Source organism: Molossus molossus, unplaced genomic scaffold, assembly GCF_014108415.1.
Source record: "Molossus molossus isolate mMolMol1 unplaced genomic scaffold, mMolMol1.p scaffold_m16_p_5, whole genome shotgun sequence".
Taxonomy (NCBI): Eukaryota; Metazoa; Chordata; class Mammalia; order Chiroptera; family Molossidae; genus Molossus; species Molossus molossus.
The window spans coordinates 35,083,986-35,106,198 of record NW_023425388.1 but is presented as its reverse complement, the minus strand read 5'-3'; the positions used below and the strand labels follow the sequence as shown (position 1 = coordinate 35,106,198).

At 41.5% G+C, this 22,213-nt stretch overlaps 1 protein-coding gene across 8 annotated transcripts in view; it reads left to right on the top strand.

The window, feature by feature from the left end:
* The first annotated feature begins 8,764 nt into the window (after positions 1-8,764).
* Positions 8,765-22,213, top strand: part of GOLIM4 (golgi integral membrane protein 4) — a 73,814-nt gene continuing 60,365 nt past the window's right edge. For 4 of the 8 annotated variants that reach the window (XM_036243393.1, XM_036243390.1, XM_036243389.1 and 1 more), the window contains exon 1: positions 9,364-9,576. In XM_036243393.1, coding sequence (XP_036099286.1) covers positions 9,390-9,576 — 187 coding nt within the window. In that variant the 5' untranslated portion in view covers positions 9,364-9,389. Of the gene's footprint in view, positions 9,577-22,213 lie in introns of all 8 variants that reach the window. The other 4 variants (XM_036243391.1, XM_036243396.1, XM_036243392.1 and 1 more) reach the window with 3 other exon arrangements.

The following is a 22,213-nucleotide window of genomic DNA, read 5'->3' as shown; positions in this document are numbered from 1 at the left end:
CTTCAACCTCATTCCTCATCGTTAATTCTACAGTCTTGTTCTAGGCTTTATCTTAACTTGCCCTCTCTGTAGTTCTATCAACAATACTCACCTCTCTCTTCAAAGCTCTCTCTCCCCCCTACCTTTGGTTTCCCTGTGCTTCTCTCACTTACCTTTTATTGATCACCAGTTCTTCCTTTCACTTCCCTATTTGTTTGAATGCATGATAGAAGCCCTTAACTCCAGTTAACCAACTCAGTGGAGTTAGTTACGGGAGCCTGTTTCCTGCTCTGTAAATCCGTCCTTCCCCCCACACTGCAGCGCTGAAGCCCCTGGCACATGAATGAATCTCGCATTGGCCTGTGCAAGCCTCCGGAACCACATGTTTTAGTAGAGACAGGTAGTTTGTTCTAAAAACTGTTTTGCCATTGCACTTGCTACTTTAATTATGTAATTTTTTTTTTTTATCCTCATCCGAGGACATTTTTCCATTTTTTGTTCAGATAGAGCGGGAGGGAGAGAGAGGAAGAGAGAGAGAGAGAAACATTGATGTGAAGGGACACATCGAGTGGCTGCCACCCGCACGACCAACCAGGGCCGGGGACAAACTGCAACCGAGGTACATGCCCTTAACGGGAACTGAACCCGGGTCTCTCTGTACCGCAGGCCGACGCTCTAACCACTGAGCCAAACCTGCCAGGGCTAATTACGTAATTTTTATCTAATGTTGTGCAAACTAATGAAATATGAGAGTAAAAAGGAGTTGTTTCCACGAAAATTCAGATGAGTGTTATGGAAAAGCTCCACATTGGCTGGTGGCTTAAAAAATAATTGCAGTCAAATTGGGTGAAAAATAAGTCCAAGAAAAAAATTCCTCAAATCTGGACAGATTTTATACTGAGTTATCTCACCAGGCAAGTGTCTCTAAGTTCATGCTCCATCCAGCCAAGCTGGAACTGCATCTGAACTCTGTGCAAAAGACAAAGCCGAGCTCCAACCAGCAACAGACCTACACACACAAAGCAAAGGCCTCGGCCTGACGTCAAGAGAGAATTCAAGGAAAGTATGTTTGTGTGCTTGAAGGTGTCCATGCATTGCTTTTATTTTTTGCAGCCCTAACTGACCCTACAGATTAACCTGTCCCAATTGCCTTGTCTATAAGTATTCCTTCCTAGAAATACCTCGATTGCATCATAGGGCCTCTTTCCTTGCTCTCCTCTCTCTTTCAGAAAATTAATTTCTAACCAGGGCTTCAGTTTATTAAACAAATAAGTACCAAATCTTTCAGCTCTTTGAAGAGAGGGTCCATGGTTCAGTCGTCCCAACTCTCCCACTTCTACTTTCCTCCTTGCATTGTGCCTTGCACACAATAACTATTTAAAAATTTGTTGAGATTTAAAGCATAATAAAAACATTGGTTCATAAATTACAACTCAAGAATTAGGCATCTGGCTTGAATAAGTGTATTTTAAGAACATTCCTTTGTTTTGAAGTCATAATTTACCCCTTTCCAACAATTACAGGAAAAAAGCTCAACTAAAAACTATGATTGGAAAATTACAATTTTTTTAATCCTCACCCGAGGATATTTTTCTACTTATCTTCAGGTAGAGAGAGAGTTTGCTTCTCTCTCAAATCCTGTGGGCTTATTTTCTCTGAGCTGGGCAGGCCAGATGTGATTATCATTTTAAACTGGGTAGCTGAAGCAAATAAAAAAAACCCCACAAAACTAAACAAAATAAAAAAACAACTGTAGTTGAGAAACATTGACTGATTGCCTCCTGCACAACCCTGACCAGGGCAGGGGACAAACCACAACCTAGGTACATGCCCTTGGCTGATATTGAACCCGGGACTCATTGGTTCGTGGGCCGATGCTCTACTGCTGAGCCAAAGCAGCCAGGGTGGAAAATTACCATTTTTTAAAAATCCTCACCTGAGGATATTTTTCTACTTATCTTCAGATAAAGTTGGAGGGAGGGAGGGAGGGAGGGAGGGAGGGAGGGAGAGAGAGAGAGAGAGACATACAGCAATGTGAGAGAGACACATTGGGTCCATGGGCCGGTGCTCTAACCACTGAGAAAACCAGCCAGGGCAGAAAATTACCATTTTAAATTGGGTAGCTGAAGCAAATTAAAAAAACACAAAACTAAACAAAAAAAAACAAACCAAAACAAAACAAAAACAACTGTAGTTCTCCAGAAATGTACAGACAAGTTTATGTGGACAATGACAAGTGCCACTTCGACATTCGGTTTTATCTAAATGAAGTCTGAAATTTGCTTCTCTTTTAAATCCTGTGGGCTTATTTTCTCTGAGCTGGGCAGGCCAGATGTGATTATCTCTTCCATGTACAGATGACAGAATTAATGGTCCCAACAGTTACTGACTTTGGAATTTAGAGAGTTTATGACTTCAGTGGGATTTGTACCCTGGTGCTAGGTATCTAGGGTCACCTTTTAAATGTGTCTAAGTCCCTTTACAATTGGGCAGGAGAATCGGGAACTAAATAGTAAAAAGTCAGACCCCTCTCTCCACAATCATCACTCATCTGTTCACCAGGTTGTCTAGCAGTATGCCATTAGAGTTCAGTTCTTTGATTTAACACATTTTCCCATAACATTCTTGGGAGGAACAATAAGTTAATAGTTCATTCTTTAATATTCTCCTATTAATTTATGTATCGATGTAATTTGCTTTTCTTTGATTAAGTGGTTACTTGAAAAAAAAGGCAGTAATAGGTGTTTTGAGGTATGATTTGAAGCCCAATGTGTGTGTATGTGTTGGGTGTGGGGAAATGGGGGGCAGAGTCATAGATGGGGATTCTGGAACACCAAAGGGCATTACTAGGATACTGGATGCCAGGAGTTGAAGAGGTGAACTAGAAAACAGAATGAGAAAGGGCAGAGTAACACAAAACAAATGTTTCTATTTAACAATTTTAATTTGAGTTGAATTTAATGGTGAGGTAACTTGATTCTTATTATTTTTTTTATTTGAAAGTTTTCTCTAGTTTATTTCTAAGTAAAAATATGGGTAGTTCCTTTGTTTTAACTCAAAACGTTCCTTAAAACTAGAGTATAAAGAGTGTTTATGAAGCAGATTATGATTTCCCTTAGGAATCGTTCTGAAACTGAATGCTGAATTTCTAACCCAGGAGTTAGCATTTGATACATCATAAATATGACCAGCCATGTCTCATGACAATTAAGTAATTATTATAAATACCTATCATATAACATATTAAAATTTTAATACTAATTCTATAAAATCGTTATGGATCAACCAAGCACGTCTTTTATATAAAAGCATCCAATAAATTATACATTTTGGGGGGGGAACATTAAAAATGTTGTGTTTCATTGGCTGCTGATCTTTTCCATGGTCTCCCTGAAGGCAGGGAGCAAGTAAAAAGCTGCTTAAATGAGCCAACAGAAGATTTGGGAAGTTCACTTCACTTCTGAGTCTCACATATGTCCGTCCTTTTCCATTCATTCTAAAATTCTATGAAACTATTTTCTAAAATTAATATGCTAGTTATTTCATTACATGCTAGAATAACAAAGGTTAAGCAATAGATTCAAAATAACTTTTTGTGCCACCTTAGCATCTAGAGAGTTTTAGAATATGCTAGATAGGCCTGTTTTAGAAGGTCATTAAAGAAGTTTAACTAATAATAGTTCCTGTTTCTTTTGTTGAGCTATACATCTGTGGCAAGTATGACCTTCTGAATCATTTCCCCTATTATCAAAGTAGTTCATGATCAAAAGGTACTTATTAGTGATGCTGATGGTAAGATTTTTCTTATTGAAAATCATTTTACAAATAAAGGCTAGACATCTACTTTCCCCTTTACTCTCTAACTCCTTAAATAGTTCAGAGTTACAAACATGACAGGTTAGCGGCAGACCAAAGGTACCAAGATGCATAGAATGGGCTTCAATTACTTGTTATTCATTCAGCCAAAGGCCTTTTTACTTTGTTAATCTGCTAAAGATTACCACCAGATCATCAGCAAAATCTTGAGAAAAAGGACTTTCAAGACATCTTTCACAGAATCCTGAAAAAGAGAATCCAAAAAGCTACTCTGAATGTAGCTTTCTTTACTCCTCAAAATAGGTCAGGTAAAGGTGGCCAGAAGCCTGCGTGTGTAGGAAGTCATTGCAAATGGAGACGTGGCAAAAAGGCAGAGATAGAGAGTGATGTTTCCTGAAAAGAAAAAGGGAGTTGATTTTAGCAATTTTCACATGAAAAGGTTAAAACTAGTCTGTTAATGCTAAAACGCCATTTAAAATGTTATTGATTTACTTTTTATTGAGATATAATTGATGTTTAACATTGTATTGGTTTCAAGTGTACAACATAATGATTAAATATATGTATTTATTGCCAAATGATCACCACGATAAGTCTACTTAACATCCATCATGTTTTCATAGGTGCTCACTTATTTCTCTTACAAATTTATATATATATAAATATATATATATATTTATATATATTGAATTTAATTTGTAGTAAAGAGTAAAATGAGAAATTTCAGAAACTGGAAATTATTTACTCTAGGATCTTGAACATTATTAATTTAAAATCACCTTACAAATTAAGTACTGGCTGTATCCCTCAACTATATTTTTCTTGCTTTCCTCTATTTTGAAAATACACAAATTTTACTGAATGACAAATGTACTAAAACTGAAGAGAATGCTGAGGTTCCCTAATGTTACCTTAGCCCTTCTCAAATGTAAGACCTTGAATCTCTTTCATTTCTGCCTGCCTTAGGAATAAAACATTAAATTGGTGATATTCCTTAGGACTTAAAATTTTAAGTTATATGTATTGTTAAATATAAGCATTAGAAATACAATTACATGATACTATTATTGAAAAGATAAAGAAACAAAAATAAAATAGAACGAACAACAGACCTAGCGACCAGTGTAACTAGCTCATCTATTACAAGCTTACCCAAAGGCAATGTTATGTAAATTCAATTTATAGGCCCTGGATAGCTTCCCCAATGCTGGCTTCCCAAAAGCTCTATGCTGATATTTTTAAGAAACTAGCAGCATACTTCACCTTGGAAAAGTAATATTATAAAGACACTGCCATTAGTGATTTTATGTACTTCTACATACCCTTCTTGAATTTGAAATAACGGATAAGTTCAGGTAATAATTTTTGTTCTCTTTCAAATTTTATGACTAAAATATTGAGTTGTGTTTTATGGCCTACATTTATTATTTTCTGTACAGTCAGTCAGCAGCTTTAGGCAAAGAATACCTTTGGAGTCTGGAATCAGATGCAAAGAAATCAGAGATTTAAAATGAGTAATCATGTGCTCCGGAAACATAAGAATTGTCCAAAGGTTCTGAAATACAACTAAATACTGCATACTCTATAATATATGAGAAATAATTTCCCAACCTTCTGTACAGTTTCTTCTTCTTTTATGATTAGGGTAATTTTCTATGTAAGTATGGTCCAGGATTGTAGCTATAAAACTTTATTTCCTCCAGAGTAGTGTTAGGGGATATTTTTGCAGGAAGAGTTTGTTTAGCAAATTGTACACTGCAACAGCAAGGAATTTTTAGTTATGAGAAATTTAACAAGGTCATAGGAATTATCCAATCTAAGAGTCAAACTGAAAGAGGGAAATTTAAAGCAGTAGATTCAATAACAAATGAGGCTGTTACCATTGTAACTAGCTAGCTAATATTAATAATAGGAAGAAAGCAAAGGGAAAGCCAGGCATTATAAACATGGTCATCTGGGTAGTGTCACCAGGAAGCTGCAGTTTCACACTCTCCAGGGAACCAACAGTCCATTCCCTGCAAATCACTGGGGGAAGGGGTCCAACAAAGGGGAAGATGGATACATGCACAGTGAAGTTGGGGTGACACAGGGAAGGCGCTTAGTGTAACCCGGGAACAAAGATCATTGGTTAGGAGGGTGGATCCCAATGCAAGCCTGCAAAAATTTGGGAATATATAATCCACAGACAAGGGAATGCTCTCTCGCTCTCTCTCTTCTCTCTCTCTCTCTCCTTTTGCTCTGCTCCTGCTTGCTTGTACTCCCTTGTTCCATGACCTGTGCTAGCCTGTCATGTGCCCCTAGAAGCCACATGGTCCATGGCCATGCAGACCCCACATGCAATGGACTGCAGCTGGGAACACAAGCTAACCTTGTGCAAATATGGAGTGAAAACTGGGCAATGGCTTTCATCTTAGCCCTGCTGAAGACAAAATGGGACTTTTTCCATGAGGGAATGGAGGGAGATGGGACTTAGGATACTCAGGGGTTTAATTCCACAGAAATAAAGCTTTCCACAATACCTCATCCTTTCATGAGGGCTTCAGGAAAATCTCATTCCAACGGTACCCCAAGAAGCCCACTTCCACCAGCAACAGGTAGATACACAGAGAGCACCCCACCAATAAAAAGTCCATTAATATTTACAAGGAAGAACACAACTTCTTTAGATTTTTTTTATTTTTAAATTTGGTTTTCATTATAATGGAAGTTGTTAATATAACTTGTTTAAAAAGAAGAACCTGGCCCTGGCCAGTTTGGCTCAGTGGTTGGAGCGTCGGCCTGTGGACCAGAGAGTCCTGGGTTCAGTTGCCACTGGGGGCATGTACCCAAAAAATAAATAAATAGAAAATAAAAAGATTGAGAACCTGGATTCTGCAAGAGAAAGAGATGGAAAGGACAGGATCCTGACCTGGGTTCTAATCCTATGAGTTCCTAATTTTGTACACGAGAAGGTTCTAGAGCTATCAGTCACTTTGATAAACTTTGGTTTCTTTATTTGCCAAAATGTGAGTCTTTATACACATGGTTCCTGACTTACAAGGGCCCTCAACTTAAAATTTTTTGACTTAGGATTTTTTGATTTTATGATAATGTAAAAACCATGTGCATAATAAATTACATGAGATATTCGAAGTTTATTATAAAATAGAGTTTGTGGCCCGGCTGGTGTGGCACAGCGGCTGAGTGTCAACCCATGCACCAAGAGGTCGCCATGCCCAGGGTGTGGGCCAACTCCCGAAAGGGGGACATGCAGGAGGTGGCAAATCAATGTTCTCGCTCATCGATGTTTCTATCTCTGTCCCTCTGCTTTCCTCTCTCTCTAAAATCAATAAAGAAAAACAAATTAAAAAAATAATAAAATAAAATAAAATAGGCTTTGTGTTAGATAAGTTTGCCCAATTTATCTGATATGTTTAGGCTAGTCTAAGTGTTCTGAGCACATCTAAGTTAGGCTAGGCTAGTCAATGATGTTCTGTAAGTTAGGTGTATTAAATATATTTTTGACTTAGGATATTTTCAGTTTATTAGGATATTATCAGGACATAATCCCATCATAAACTGAGGAACATCTGTACTTAATGTGGCTATGACAAGTGAGTGTATTTGTACATGAAAGCATTTTGAACAATATGCTGTAAGTTATTTATTAGGGAAAAGCACATGCCAAGCACACTTAGTTTTCTTGGTAGTTTAAATTTATGTCACAGTCTAGCAAGGCTGTAAATTCAATTTATTTTATGGTTTCTAGCATCCTCTAACTTCAGAGCCAACCTAAAAAATTCTGCATCAAGGACTGTCTGTATGTTGTATTTGGCTAAACAGATCTACCCTCAGTCTGAGCACTCGCTGGCCATTATTGATAGTGATGACTAAAATCCGGTTAGAATATCATTAAAATTATGCAGTATGTAATAAATGCCACGACACTACTGAGGCATTTGAGAAATAATTTATTTTCTTAGAATTCAGGCCAAGAGCAGAAACAAAATTATTTATGCATAACCTCAATTTTCCCCTCTCAAGTACAAAGAAAGAACAAATGCACTATGAATTTCCTTTGAAGAGGTTTGTGTTTATTACGTTTGTTTTACTTGTTTTTACAGGGAGAACCTTTGTTGGCCTTTAAAATGTAATTTAACAGTGTAACTGATTTTTTTTTTTTTTGCCACCAATAAAACAAATACACATGACAAAATGAATGCATACTCATTTCAGCCTGTAAGATTTGTTTTTAAATTATTCTATTTGCAGCCAGGGGAAAATATATGAGATCATTTCTTTCCCCTCTGCCAAAAGCAAGCTGATTTCCCCAACCCACGTGGATAGCTGAGCAGTAAGTCTAGTGTGCTAGAGAGCTCGAGTCTCCAGACTCATGCCCTGCTATCTGTGGGCACACACGCATCGACACTCATACACTGGATGGGGCAAGACTCAGTTGGCATGGCATCTTCAGTTCCACTACTAAGACTGTGCTGACAGTGTGGCTATCCCCTGTGCCTATCGCATCTGTCCACTGGATAGGGAAAGAAAGAAAGGGCACTCGGTGGAATGTAGTTGCTTCCTCCACCCTCTTCCATTTGTATACAACGTACTCCTCTCCCCAAGTGCGCTCGGAGTGCTGGGTCACACACTCACTCACATGCACACTCACACACGTGCGCACCGTACCTCGCCCGGCTGCAGACTGGGACGAGTTCTCGGCGCACCCATCACCCCGCCCCAGCTCTGCGCCTCCTCTCCCCGCACTCCACGTGGGCGCACCCCGGCGCCAGGCGGCCGCACTGCCCACGAGCCCCTCGCCGGCCCCGCAGCGAGGGAAGGCGCGGCTGGGGTCGGACGGACAAAGCGGGCGTCCAATCGAGCCCGGCACTGCCTCCCCGAAGGGAGGGAGGTGCAGCTCGCACGGGCCCAATGAGCGGGGAGCCCGAGTGGGACTTCCTCCGGGAATCCCGTTGGCCAGAATAGCGGGGCCGTGGGTGACACGTAAGTTGGGTGGGAGGCGGTGGCGGCCGAGGCTCCACAAACCCGACAGTGACAGCCGCCCGCCATCCCCCAAACCCGGGCGAGCACCCAGCCCCCACGAGTCACCCACACCCCCGCGGGCCGCACGCGGAGGCGCCGCCTGGAGCCCGGGTCCCTTTGTTGGGCGCGCACCCCCTCCTTTTGGTGGCAACAAAGTCGCGCAGTGGGAACCGCCGCGAGGGGGCGGGGAGCGGCCAGGGCGGGACTCCGAGTGCCGCCGGGGGCAGCCGGGCCAAAAAGTGGGGAGGCGGAAAAAGGCAGGCGGATCGGCGGAGGACATCCCGCTCAGAAGTATGCGGAGGGCCCCCTCCCGGGCCCCGGCACTCGCGGAGAGCCTGCCTCGCAAAAGTTTGGCGGCTGCCCGGGCGGCGTCGATGGCTGCGCGCCCCGCGGCGCGTGGGGGCTGAGCAGGCGCCACTTCCCCCTCGGCCCCGCTTTTGTGTCTCGCGTCTCCTCCCTATGCTGCGTCCGGCCACCTCCTGCGGCGGCCGCTGCTGAGGGCTCGCTCGGGCCGAGGCGAGGAGGGGACGGCGGCGGCGGGGACGGCCGCGGCGCGCGGTCCGGCGGGGACTATGGGAAACGGGATGTGCTCCCGAAAGCAGAAGCGGATCTTCCAGACGCTGCTCCTGCTGACCGTGGTCTTCGGCTTTCTCTACGGCGCGATGCTCTACTATGAGCTGCAGACGCAGCTGCGGAAAGCCGAGGCGGTGGCGCTCAAGTACCAGCAGCACCAGGAGTCCCTTTCCGCCCAGTTACAAGGTATGGTTAACGGGACGCACGCAGCCAAGGGCCAACTTTGCCCCGCGCCTCTGCCCCGCTGGAGAAGTGGCTTTGGTGACCAGTTAGCACTGCGGGTGCCACCTCTGACCTTCAGGGACATCAGAGGCAAGATCTGCAGGGTCGCCGAGCCCCCGATTGTCAGGGGAGATGACATCCCCATCCTCCTGGTTCCAAAGGCGGTTACCTTTGAAATGAGTAGCACCAGCCCCTGGTCCCACTGGGCGTTGGGCGGGTGGGTGCACACCGGGTCCTGTACTCCAGCACTTGTCAAGGCCCAGTCTGGGCAGGGACCTCGCTCCGCTTCTAGAGGGGCAGTCCATCCTAAAGGGGCAGGGTTTCCTGGTATTTGCTTTTTATTGGACTTTGTAGCTTAAGAAATGGGGAGTTTGGAGCGATTTCTCAAACCGGTTTTTTCCGAAGGGAATTAAGCCATGACCCAGCAGTCCAAACTAATGGCCTAGTCCAGTGGGACCTCTACCTGCTAGTTTCTGTTAACTTAGTAGGGTGACTTTAGAGATGTTGGATGTGTTGGAAAAGTCCATGCTACTACTGTTTCCCATCCTGCAGGTATGTTTGCAGGTATGCTTTTTGGGGAAAAAAGTTTCTTTGTTTTCCTTAGTACCATTTAGTTTATCACCAAGAGAGGGTGTGTGTGTGTTTTTACAGTTTTCCTTGAGAAGTTCAAGAAGAGAAAGACAGTTTTTCATTTTGTCAGGCATAGAAAACACAACTTGAACAAGACCTGCAGAAAGACTTCAAGTTCCTGTCTTTCTGTTTTCAAATTTCATTTAATGTACATTTCAGAAACAAATGATACATGACTTCAAAGTAAGCAACATGTTGACTTGTTAAGAGCATACTCATTCTGTACATATATGTTGAAAGTTTTTACTTGTACTCGAGGTTTAGTTTTCAACACTTATGCAGCCCTCTTTCCAACCGAAAAAATTAATAATAAGCTGTGAGTGGTGAAATGTCGACAGTCTTTGCTGATAGTGCAAATATAGCTTATTTCATATTACTAGGAGGGTACAAGCTGAGTAGATGTATCTGTCAGTGTGTATGTACACAAATATAAAACAGATGCTTTTTTTGTGGCTTCAGCTATTTTGAGTGTTTTCTAGTAAAAAAATATATATAAGATGACAGAAAATGACACACAGCTGATTACTTGGTCTTATTTGCTCTTCCCAACTTAGCAGAAAGGAACTTATTTTTAGCTTACTGAAGCTACATAGCCACAGGCAGTGAAAATACGTGAGCTGGGCTTAGTTCAAAAGGAAAACCTGTTTTGGTACAGTCTTAACTTAAAAATGTTTGTGGACATTTACCCATGACTTACACTGTTGTTATTCAAAGTATGGATATATATTTATTTACTTATTTATTTAGATGATATCAGAGGCTTCCCTGTGAAGTTTGGTGCAGTTAGACCAAGGGAAAAATTTGCTGTGTAATAGTACAATAGCCTGGCTGGATATTCACACTCATGGCTGGAACGGGCATGTATGGTGAATTCTGTGAGGTTGGTGCCTTGGTCTCTTACTTCAGGAGACCCATGAGAACAGGTGCTGTCATGTTCACCAGCACAGCCTCAGCACTGCATTCCAGAGGGAATCAATATGTATTTACTCAATCAACAAATAAAATTATCCTAAACCATGGTGAGAAATTTAATCCCATGCACTTTTGTCTGCTTTCTCAGGCTTCACTTCCCTGACTGTGCTTTGTGAAACACCAAACAAGTAACGAGGACATAATTTGCCCAACTAGTGCATTTGCCTCAACTGCCAGTGCTAAAACTCACTGATCAAGACCCTGATTTCTGAGACAAGGCCTTTATTTGCAGTATTCCGTTTTGAAAATCAATCTCAATTTCATTTATTTGCCTTCTTTTGGTGGTAGTGGGGAGAGTGGTCGTAGGTGGAAACACAAGACCATTAACATACACAACATTTACTTGGCAGCAGAAGAAAAACTGTAGCTAGTTTGAATGAGTTGCCTTACAGTCCATTTCTTAATGTACTCTTTTGCCATTTCCTCTTGAGTTGTGGTGCAGCAGCAGTTACATGATTAAGCTTGAAGAATGGCTTCCCAAGCAGGCTACAGTTTCTTCTTTTTCATTTATTTATTTATTTATTTATTTTATTTTTCTTTATTGATTTGAGAGAGAGAGAGAGAGAGAGAAACATCAATGAGAGAGAACACTGAATGGCTGCCTCCTGCATGCCCCCCACTGGGAATTGGGCCCACAACCTGGGCATGTGCCCTGACCAAGAGTCAGGCTGATGACCTCTTGGTGCACAGGTTGATGCTCAGCCACTGAGCCACACTGGTCGGGCCAGTTTCTTCTTTTTTAAAAGGACTCCCGATTGACTTCCTAAGCATTTATTTTAGATTTCAGATCTGCAGGCCACTTAAAGAAGATTTTCTGATGATATGCAGGTTTGCTTTCTTTTCCAATGACAAAAGATATTTTACTTGGCATAGTAATACCTGCATTTGTTTTTAGGGCATTAAACTTTCTAGTCTTGAGACTTGTTTAGTTTCGCGAGATCTCTTGACCTGTCTTGGAGTGTCCTTTAAAAAAAAATGACTCTTAAAATGTTTACATAGTTTGGCCCTATAATCTGAAGGTATACATTTGTGAAGTGAGCATATTTAGGTTGTCTTCAGTTTAAGAATGGGTTGTACTCCAGAGCTTATTTTGAAAGTAGGTTACCTCTGACACTTAGTGCATTTTGTAGTAAAACAGTTCGGTAAATAGGAGATGGTGGGGGTGATGGGGAGAGTTCCAAGACTAGGCATCCCTCCTCCCACTAAAAAGAAATAAATATTTATGTCTGCCAGCCTATCTATTTACTGAACTATCTGTCATCCATACTGTACCTTAATTATGCCGAGGAGTGGGGCAGAGGTTACATACTAACAACCTTTGGGTGAGGCAGTACTAACAACCTTTGACCAGCACACAGTGTTTCCTTAACCTTTTAAACATTTTTAAACTCCTTTGAAGTGGGCCATGCACCATTGTCTGTGTACACAGAGTGATTTTCAGCTTTGACTGGCTGTTACAATTACCTGGCAGCTGACTGGCAGCTCCCAGACCAATGGAATCGCAGTCTGTGGGGGTGGAACTCACCGGGCAGTCTCCTCAGGTTATTACAATGTGCTGCCAAGTTGAGAACCACAGCTCCACAGTCTTAAAACGGAGCCATTTCACACGGTTACTTTACCTGCCTGGCCACGAAGACATTTAAGGTTGTTTTTTTTCCCCTTGAGCATGCGATTCAAATTCTAGTCCTGTAACTTTTTATGTGAACTTGGGCCTCATTTTTCTTATTTATATACTGGAGATTAGAATGAGCTATACACTTGGCACATAGTAGGTACTGCTCATTAAAGATTGGCTGTTACTATCGTCACTGTCTCTGTTAGAAGTAAGATATTTGATCTCTTTCTCTTCCCAGGTTTATCATGGATAGAATTTTTAAAATTCACAAAATTTGTTTTTATAGTTAGCCACCTCCTTTTCCTGTAGTTAAATGAACATCACAGAAAATGGGTGAACTGTCATAAATCTGAGTACTTTATTCTGGAGAAGAGACCTTCCTGGACAGTTTAAACTTAGAGCATGATTACTGATTAACTCTCTTCTGTATCATTTCAGATTAGGAGAGGGTGTAACTGCTAGAGATAGGCAATAGCCTTGTGCAATGAGATCTGGGAGAAAGATGTAAGTTTATATTTTTTTTAAAGTAGGAGTGAGCAGCCCTGGCCAGTGTGGCTCAGTTGGTTGGAGCATCATCCCACACACCAAAAGGTGGTGGTTAGGTTCGATTTCCGGTCAGGGCACGTGCCCAGGTTGTGGGTTCCATCCCAGGTCGGGCAAGTACAGAAGGCAGCCAGTCCATGTCTTTCTGGCATTATTGCCGTGCTCTTGGGCACCCCAGAGATGACCAGAAACCATCAAGGAAAGGTTTATGTTTTCTATGCTCCTGTTCCAGATGAATGTATTACAATGATTAAAAAAACAAACAAACAAAAACCAAAAAAACTGGATTGTATTTCTAAGGATGGTATTGTTTTTGTTTTTGTTTTTTTAAAAGTTAGTTGTACTTTGTATTGTGTTCCCCAACAGGCAGAATGGTCGGCTAGCCAGAGCATGAACACATTTTGTTGTAACTAGTTACTTTGCTTTCAACTTATCTGAATCTGCTTTAAAAAAAACAAAGTCTCCTTCAGCTCAGACTCGGGCTTTTTTTTAATTCTTTTATGTCCAGTGCCTGGTGCCTGGCTTAAAGCAGGTGCTCAATAAATAGTCGGTCTGTGACTTTGTGGTGTTTTCTCTCTGCCAATGAATGGGCTTTATAGATGGTAGGCAGTGAAGGGTAGTGGGTAAGTGCTGAAGAGTCAGAGCGCTTGGATTTGGTATCTTGCTGTTCTTTGTTTTTTTTTTTTTCCACTAGTGGTGTGATCTTGGACAAGTTACTTCTCTGTGACTCGGTTTCTCCATATGTAGTAATCAGAGTTATAGGGCTTATAATAGATTGTCATGAGGATCAATAGTGTTAGCCGGTACATAATGCCTAGAAGGCTGTAGTTTGCATTTTGGACCATTGGGAAATCTCATGTACCACAGAATGGTTCACATGCCTGTGTAATTTAGACCCACAGGGGTGGGCAGTGCATTGTAGGTATACTCAAATTTTCAAGTGCAAAGTTAGGACTTACAGACATCAATTAGATATAATCTGGTAAATTAACATTTTCTCTGAAGTACATCTTGCAGTTAAATGGAGGTCTATTTTTGTTTATTCTGTTGAGTTTAAAAAATAGAACAGAAATACTTTCTGGGTTCAGTAGTTGTTATTTGCATGTAAAACCCTGCCTTAAAATCTATTCCCTGAATAAAAGATAAAAACTTTCTGATACTTTTGAAATTTTTCCTCAATTAAGTATTCTGTTGAATATATATGATTTGCAAAAATACCTGGTTGCACACACTGTGCCCGCCTTAGTTCTCCCTGTAAATGGGAACATGCCACCGGTGGATCGACCATTGCTCATTTTCTGCGAGCCTTTAGTTTAAGTGGCAGGTGGGTTGAAAACCTTGCGTTGAATTTTTTTTCTCCTGCTTTTCCAAATACAGCATCTTATAGGCTGAGGCACAAGTCCAGGTTTCGGTGACTTTAGGAAGGAGTGATCTGGAGTTGGGAAAATGATGGCTGACGCCGCTGTGGACCGAAAAGCAAAGGGTTTGAGAGAAACCAGAAGACGGGAGAGAGAGGCAAGGGGACTGATACCAGTTCATGATTTTTCCAAGCACTGAGAAGGAGTCTTGCTCACACCTTTGTGTCCTGAAAAGGGAGAAACAGAGACTGATGGAAGGGGAGTGGATTTGGTATCAGATACAGTGTGAGTGCAATTCTGGTGTGTACCAGCAGAGTGACCTTGACCCCTCTGAACTTAATTTAATTGAGGGTAACAGTGACTATTTTATACACTTGTATGGATTAGAAACAATGCACACAAAAGTGAACAAGAATCCTGGAGCGAGTGACTACAACAATCACTGGGCGACCAAGACTGCTGTTGCTGGGTTAGTAACGGGCTGTTTCTTTGGCCACCGTTTGCTAAATCTAGTACAGCAATTTTCAACCTTTTCCATCTCATGGGACACAAAAACTAATTACTAAAATTCTGTGGCACATATACACACACACAAAGTATTTTTTTGCTGAGCTGACAAAAATATAGGTATAATCCTGATTCATTCACATTGTTGTGTTGGCTGTTATCATGTTTTTATTTGACAATCTAAGAGGGAGAGGTCAGTGCCTCTGACTAAATACTAGTGAGGTATTGCATGCTTTAAAAAAGAATACTGTTATTGCTTTTTAGAGATAGGGGAAGGGAGAGGGAGAGAGAAACAGCAATGTGAGAGTGAACATTGGCTGCCTCCCCTACGGTCCCTACTGGAGATCAAGTCTGAAACAGGCGTGTGCCCTGATGGGAGTTGAACCAGCAACTTTTCCTTGCATAGGATGATGCCCAGCCAGCTAAGCCACACCGGCCAGGGCTCAGGTATTGCATATTTTAAACATTCCTGCGGCACACTGGTTGAATTCATTCTGTCTTTGCTATTGTTTTGACCCTTTTTGGAAGTAAGAAAAGACCCGAAAACACTTTTCATGGTCACAACTAAGAGTTGCTGTTTTTCATTTTGACCACTAAGTGTTGTTGTTTTTTTATCATTGAAGACAAAATGTGTTTACTTCTTTTGCCAGTAAGTGGCTTCTGGGTTTTTAGCTTTGTTTGGAAGTGAAAGACTTACATGTAATATAACTTTATTATAAAAGAAAAATGGCAAACTATATTTTTCTCTCAAGCTACTATTAGTTGAAGTGAATTTCTTGTGATAGAACTTGGACAATTTATTTGAAGAAATTATATTATTTTAAATAATATGTATTGAGTGTCTCTCGTGTTCAGGTATTGTGCTAAGCCCATTACATGCATTTTCTCATCTAGCAGTAATGCAAGCACTTTAATGAGACTGAGCAATCTGAGGAGCAGAGGGGTTAATTAAATTGCCAGTGTCAAGGTCGAATCTAATGAAACTGAGCTTAGAACCCTAATGTGACTTCCTAGCTCGCGTTCTTCCCACAGTGCTCCGTTGCCCTCGAAAGGTATTTTAGTGTCTCATGACAGTATTACTGGTTTTGAGAAAGTAGGTTAGGTAGATCATATGAGGATTCAAGATAAAATTTAGAATCAGAAGTCACAGGTATGATTATTTGATTTCCAGAGTGTAGGACATTTGCTTCTGTTATGAAAGATAATTTTGGTTGATGCCGAGTTGCTTTTCGGTGGTATGCGGATCTGCATCAAATAATACCAAATCACATAATTTAAAGAATGCCCCTTCGAGTTCCCTTTCAGTGTGTTCTTTTTTTTTTTTTTTTTAAATCCTCACCCGAGGACATTTCTCCATTTTCTGTTCAGGTAGAGTGGGAGGGAGAGAGAGGACCAGAGAGAGAGAGAGAAACATCAACGTGAAAGGAACACATCGAGTGGCTGCCACCCACACAACCAACCAGGGCCAGGGACAAATTGCAACCGAGGTACGTGCCCTTAGTGGGAACCGAACCGGGGTCTCTCAGGACCACAGGCCGACGCTTTAACCGCTGAGCCAAACCGGCCAGGGCTCAGTGTGTTCTTGACAAGTCAAGTAGACACTCAATTTGATGCTAGAATCTCTCCCCTAGAGAGAGTTACTCATTTGTTTATTTTCGGAGAGTGCCGATTCAGGTAGCCAGCAGCCTGACAGCCAGAATTGAATAATTGTTTTGTTGTTTTATTGTACTTAAATTTTTGCAGTTACCATCCATTTATGCCACGTATGTCAGATTTTTCATGTATAATGCACTAGCATAAAATGTCCTTTTTATAGCTGTTTATTTTAGGGGGAAAAGTTGATATTTGGCAACTCCTAGTACCTATAAAGGTTTTGTGTGCATAAAATAAGAACTCATGTTTGGAGTACCTACGCGAAGTGTAGGAATGCATTAGCCGTTAAAATCTGATATAAACACTGAAATTTTCAGTGAAGCTGATGAATCACATACCAAGTGCCTCAAGCTCAGCACAGCGCCCACATGTTCTGACTTCCAGTACAATGCAGCACACCTGCACCGTGCTCTGCTCCCTGGGGACCAGAAGCACCCTGCTCTGCATAGGGCAGAAGTGGGAGTTGCTATTCTTGACAATGCCGTGTATTTCTGAATGGCATACTTGTGTTCTTTGTTTTTATTGGCCTGTGAGTGCTTATCCAGAGGACATGTCAATCACTGCCCTTCACTAATAAGCCTCCCTAAATAGGCTCACAGCCTGGAGGGACATGGGCATGAAATAAATTGTCCTCTGTAACAGTGTGACATTTAAAAAATATTTCTTCAACAGTTCTTTTATATATAAGATGTCACAATATGATAGTGAATAGAAAAGTAAAAGATACACTATCATTCTGAAGAATAAGGCATTATGGAACATAGGAATGACACCATTTCCTTTCCTTTGAGAGTAAGTGAATAAGAAAAAAATATAATTATTTTAGGAGAGATAAACATTCCTATTTCACATCCCATTTAAACCCCTTGAGGTGGAATTATTGTTACAAACAAAAAAAATCTACAAATTAAGGTATTTAAGAGAGCTTTGGCATTTCTTGTATGCTTTTGACAATAGCTTTATGGTATAAAGTAAATATCCTAAACATACATTAAAATTGGGCAGTTGATGATTACTTGATGATTTAATTTGGTTAGTATAGCATAGTTTATCAAATTTCACATTGGTAAGATTTAATATTATCAAACATTTCAAGGGAATGTAAAAAAGGACTTCATATCCTTTTTAAAGGTTGGGTGCTATAATACATATAAAATTGTACTGATGTCAACCATCACTTTTATTAGAAGGTGAAAAATAAATTCTCTTTACTATATAGGTGAGCATCAACTCAAAATCTGGAAGTCATCTCAGTTGACCTGGGTGTGGGTGAAGTTCCTTGAGTACAGTTCTTCCAGGACAGTCCCTCTTTATCTGTAGATCTGCGAAACGAAAGAGTCAAGTTTTCTGACCTCTAAGCAACCAACATACAACAATGGGGCAGGCCTAAGATGCCTCCATATCCTTGTTCATCAAAGCAGAAAATCCGAGGTATGCAGGAGTCACTGGCTCGTAGCAGTTCTGTAATTCACCTGGGCAAATGGCCCTTGACTAGGTTTTCAGGCCCGGAAATACTTCTCCATGGCTGTGGATCCTACCTTGTTGGCTATTGGTCTCACTCTCTGAGTCATCCTTCCTTTTTCTGTGAAAGGTAGTGTGTGTGTGCAGCCGAGCTTTCCCAGCCTGCTTCCTGCCAGTAGAACTTTTGGGATCGATGGCCTTTTTGTATCTAGTACTGTGTCTGTCCCTTTCAGTCCAAACTGGCAGCTCCTGCTGGTAAAATCCTCTCAAAACTCTTGTGAGTTTCCTGTGACACTTGTTGGGGTGTACCCTGCTAGAAAAAAAACCACACACACCTATTTCTTGGAGATAAATCCTTCTTTATCTTGGGCTTCCGCTGAGGCAAAGGAGAGACAGTGCCCTTTAACGTCCCACAGGCCTATTGAAAGGACCTGCAAGCCACACCCTTATATTTTTCCTAAGGACTGACTGAATATTTCTAAGGTACTTTTTTTTTTTAAACTATGTTTTACATTGATTTTTTTAGAGAGGGAGGAAAGGAGAGAGAGAGAAAAACATCAATGGGAGAGAAAAACATCAATCGGCTGCCTCCTGCATGCCTCCCACTGGGGATCAAGCCCACAACCCGGGCATGTTGAGAATTGAACCGCGACTTCTCAGTCCATGGATCGACGCCCAGTCCACTGAGCCACACCAACCAGGCACATTTCCAGGGTCTTAACAAGGATTTCAAAAGCCACACCCTAGGTCTCATTTTTAGATCATGTTTTATTTTCTGCAGGTTCCTAGGCATTGAAGGAAGGCTTGAACGCTATTTCTTAATTTTAGCATTGTTGTCTAGAGAGGCTGAGAATGCTGAAAACCATCAAGTCCTATCTCCTGTTTAGTAATTCTTTCCTTAGTTTATCTTCTCACTGTTTACCATAAGTAACAAGACCAGGTAGCATCTTCAACATTTTGCTGGGAGATTAGGTAGACCACCCAGTTCATTTTTTCCTTCTCATATACCTGTGAGTGAGTGCAGGTCACGCAGCTGTACGGAAGGTGGGTGTTGTTACACCTTCTGCCACTACATAGCTTCCAGCTTCCAGTCAAATCTTCTTCCCTTTCATTTACACCTTTACTAATAGTCTTTTCAGAGTCCAGAACTCTGTGGCCAGGGTGTTCAGATGCCTTACTCTCTCACTCCCACAGTCCGACAGCTGCCGCACTTCACTTCCAAAATCTGCATTCGCTGCCCTGTTGCACAGCAGGTTGTCCCCGCGCTGAACTGCCTTAGAACACGTGTTATCTTACAGTCCCGTGGGAAAGGAACTGGGCCCAGCTGGATGATTCTCCCAAGGTCTATCGTGAATGTTGCACGGTGATGCTGCGACCAGGGTTGAAGTCGACTCCGAACTCGACTGGGATTAAAGAATCTGCTTCAGAATTCGCAGTGTGGTGGCTGGCAGGCCTCAGAAGGTCTGTTTTCAATCCCGCTCATCTGCGCCTTTTCATCGGACTTTCCATAGTGTCAACATGGAATTTATAACATAATAGCTCCTTCCCTCAGGGCAAAAGACCCAAGAGCGGTTGAAGGAAACCAAGATGAAAGGGGGAGTATTTTATTAATGTAATCATTTTGAAAGTGCTAAAACATCACTTCTGCCATATTTTGTGCATGAGAGTTGAACTCAGAATCACTAAGTTCAGCCAACGCTCAAGGGAAGGGGTTTTGTGAGGGTATGAAAGACAGAAGATGGGGTCTTTGGGCGTCATCCGAGTAGCTGCCTACCACAGGTGAGGTTGTCACTACTGTCCTGTTGGCACATCATTGCCAAAGTCCTCATACACTCACATTTGTTGGACACTTGCTATGTACCAGGCACTGTTGTAAATTGTTTTCTTGGATTATGCAACATATGCTTTTGAAAAAATGTTTTGCTGCATATGAAAATGTGATTTGCCATTTAATTTGAAGTATTCTAGCAAGAAGTGGCATTTGAAATCATGGCCTTCAGAAGGAAATTACCTGGTGTCTAAACCTTCTGACCTGGAAAAATTAAAATTAAAAGAGAGTTCCAGATGACTCTGAAGTATAATCCTAGCTAGTTGGCTGTCAGGAGAAATCCCAAAGTGGAAGGCGGCATGTTCCCAGGGAGTTTCAAAATCTATTAACAATATGTGAAAATTTCTCACTGCTACAAGGAACTGTATTTCATTGGCAAGTAGACAGGAGTGCAGTGCAGTGTGTTTATGTAGTATTTTCACATGTGTCTGAATGCTCCTCCTGACTTTACAGACCGCAGCCCTTGGTGAAGGCCTTGGTATTTGAGAGAAGATAATTTTTTATGGAGTTTTACAGGTCTTAGATAAAAATCTTTTATTTAAAGAAAGAGTTAATTGCGTGACTGATCATTGTGACTTACTCATTCATCCCTACTTTGAAAGTCAGGTTTAAGCATTGCAATACATGAGTATTCTTTTGTAATAATGATAAAATAACATAGCATAAGAGTATATTATAAAATAGTCATTAAATGTTTTCTGAACAATTGTCATTCCAAATTCATAGTGTGACCTCACTCTTCTAAACATATTCGAGTATTTAGAAATAAATGTGATACATATTTCTGTTTTCATTTTGACTTTCCTAAACATATTTCTATAAGAGATTGGATTGGGAAGTGGGTAGAAAATATTTTGTCAAAACGTTTGAGGCCATATTCTGTTCAAGAATTAAGGAGCCCTCTGTTGTCAGTGAGAAGTTCCTGTTGAATTTCCTTCAAGGCAGTGATGTCTCTCTTCCCCACTTCTCTCTGTGTGGGTACCAGCTGCTGCCATGGTATTCACTGTTACTTTATGTTACTGTGGACTTTTCTTGCTGGTATTCATGTGGATATCATTAGTCTCCTGTGACGTGTGGTCTCTGTTCTCTGGCCCAGAAACCAAAATGGCAAACATTCCCCGCATGCTCCACACTGTAGTGCTAATGTGCAGTGTGGTTCTCAGGGAGCTTTACAGGTTAAAATTCTGTTTTTTTAAATATGTCTTTTACTCTCTGGATTAATTAGGGTCCATATGGACTGAGCCAACGGATGCTCTTTTCTGTGGGAACTGCCTAAGGAAGCAGCAGCTAGGAGTGGGCTGGAGTGACGGTCTTTGTGTGTACGTGTGCTCCCCTCATGTACACCCAGAGAGATCTTCACGCGAGTCCTACCGCAGCAACGTTTCGAGTAGAGGCTTCGCCTTGAAAGACTGCTTTGTCTGTATTCTTGGCCTCCAGCTCTTCTGAAGACTGCCTCCTACCCAGCAACAGCTCGTTCCTGAGACCGCACCAGAGGTCTTGTCTGTGACCCTCTCTTCCTTAAGGGTGGCATTTTCAATTTGGAATCTATGGGTGTTTGTGAACTTCCTGAAAATATGTCACTTTTGTATATGTGCCGTTTTCCGAGACAGAAGCCATAGCTTTTTTATCAGATTCTCAAATCATAGGAAATCTGAAAAACGTTAAGAACCACTGCTTTAGGGCAAATTCCTCTTTCTGAGGTACTTTTAAGTCCACCTTGGAATTTAACCTCCCCTGGTCCTATCCCATGAACCCTTGAGAAAGTGGCTGGGTGTGTAGTGGTGTAGTGATGGTCACTATAGTCCCTGAAAGCTCTCACCCACTTCATCCCCTCAGATTTAAGAAGAGTCCTGATTAGGGACCTAAATGCCATTTAATAGTTGCAGTCCTAGAATCCATTAGTAATTGCTTCATAAATAATAAAAAGCGCCTTGCAATTACATGAGACATTTATACCCTTCAGATTGCTTTGTATTTATCCTATCGTTCAATCCTGAAAACAACCCTCTGATACAGAGTAAAGCAAAATATGCC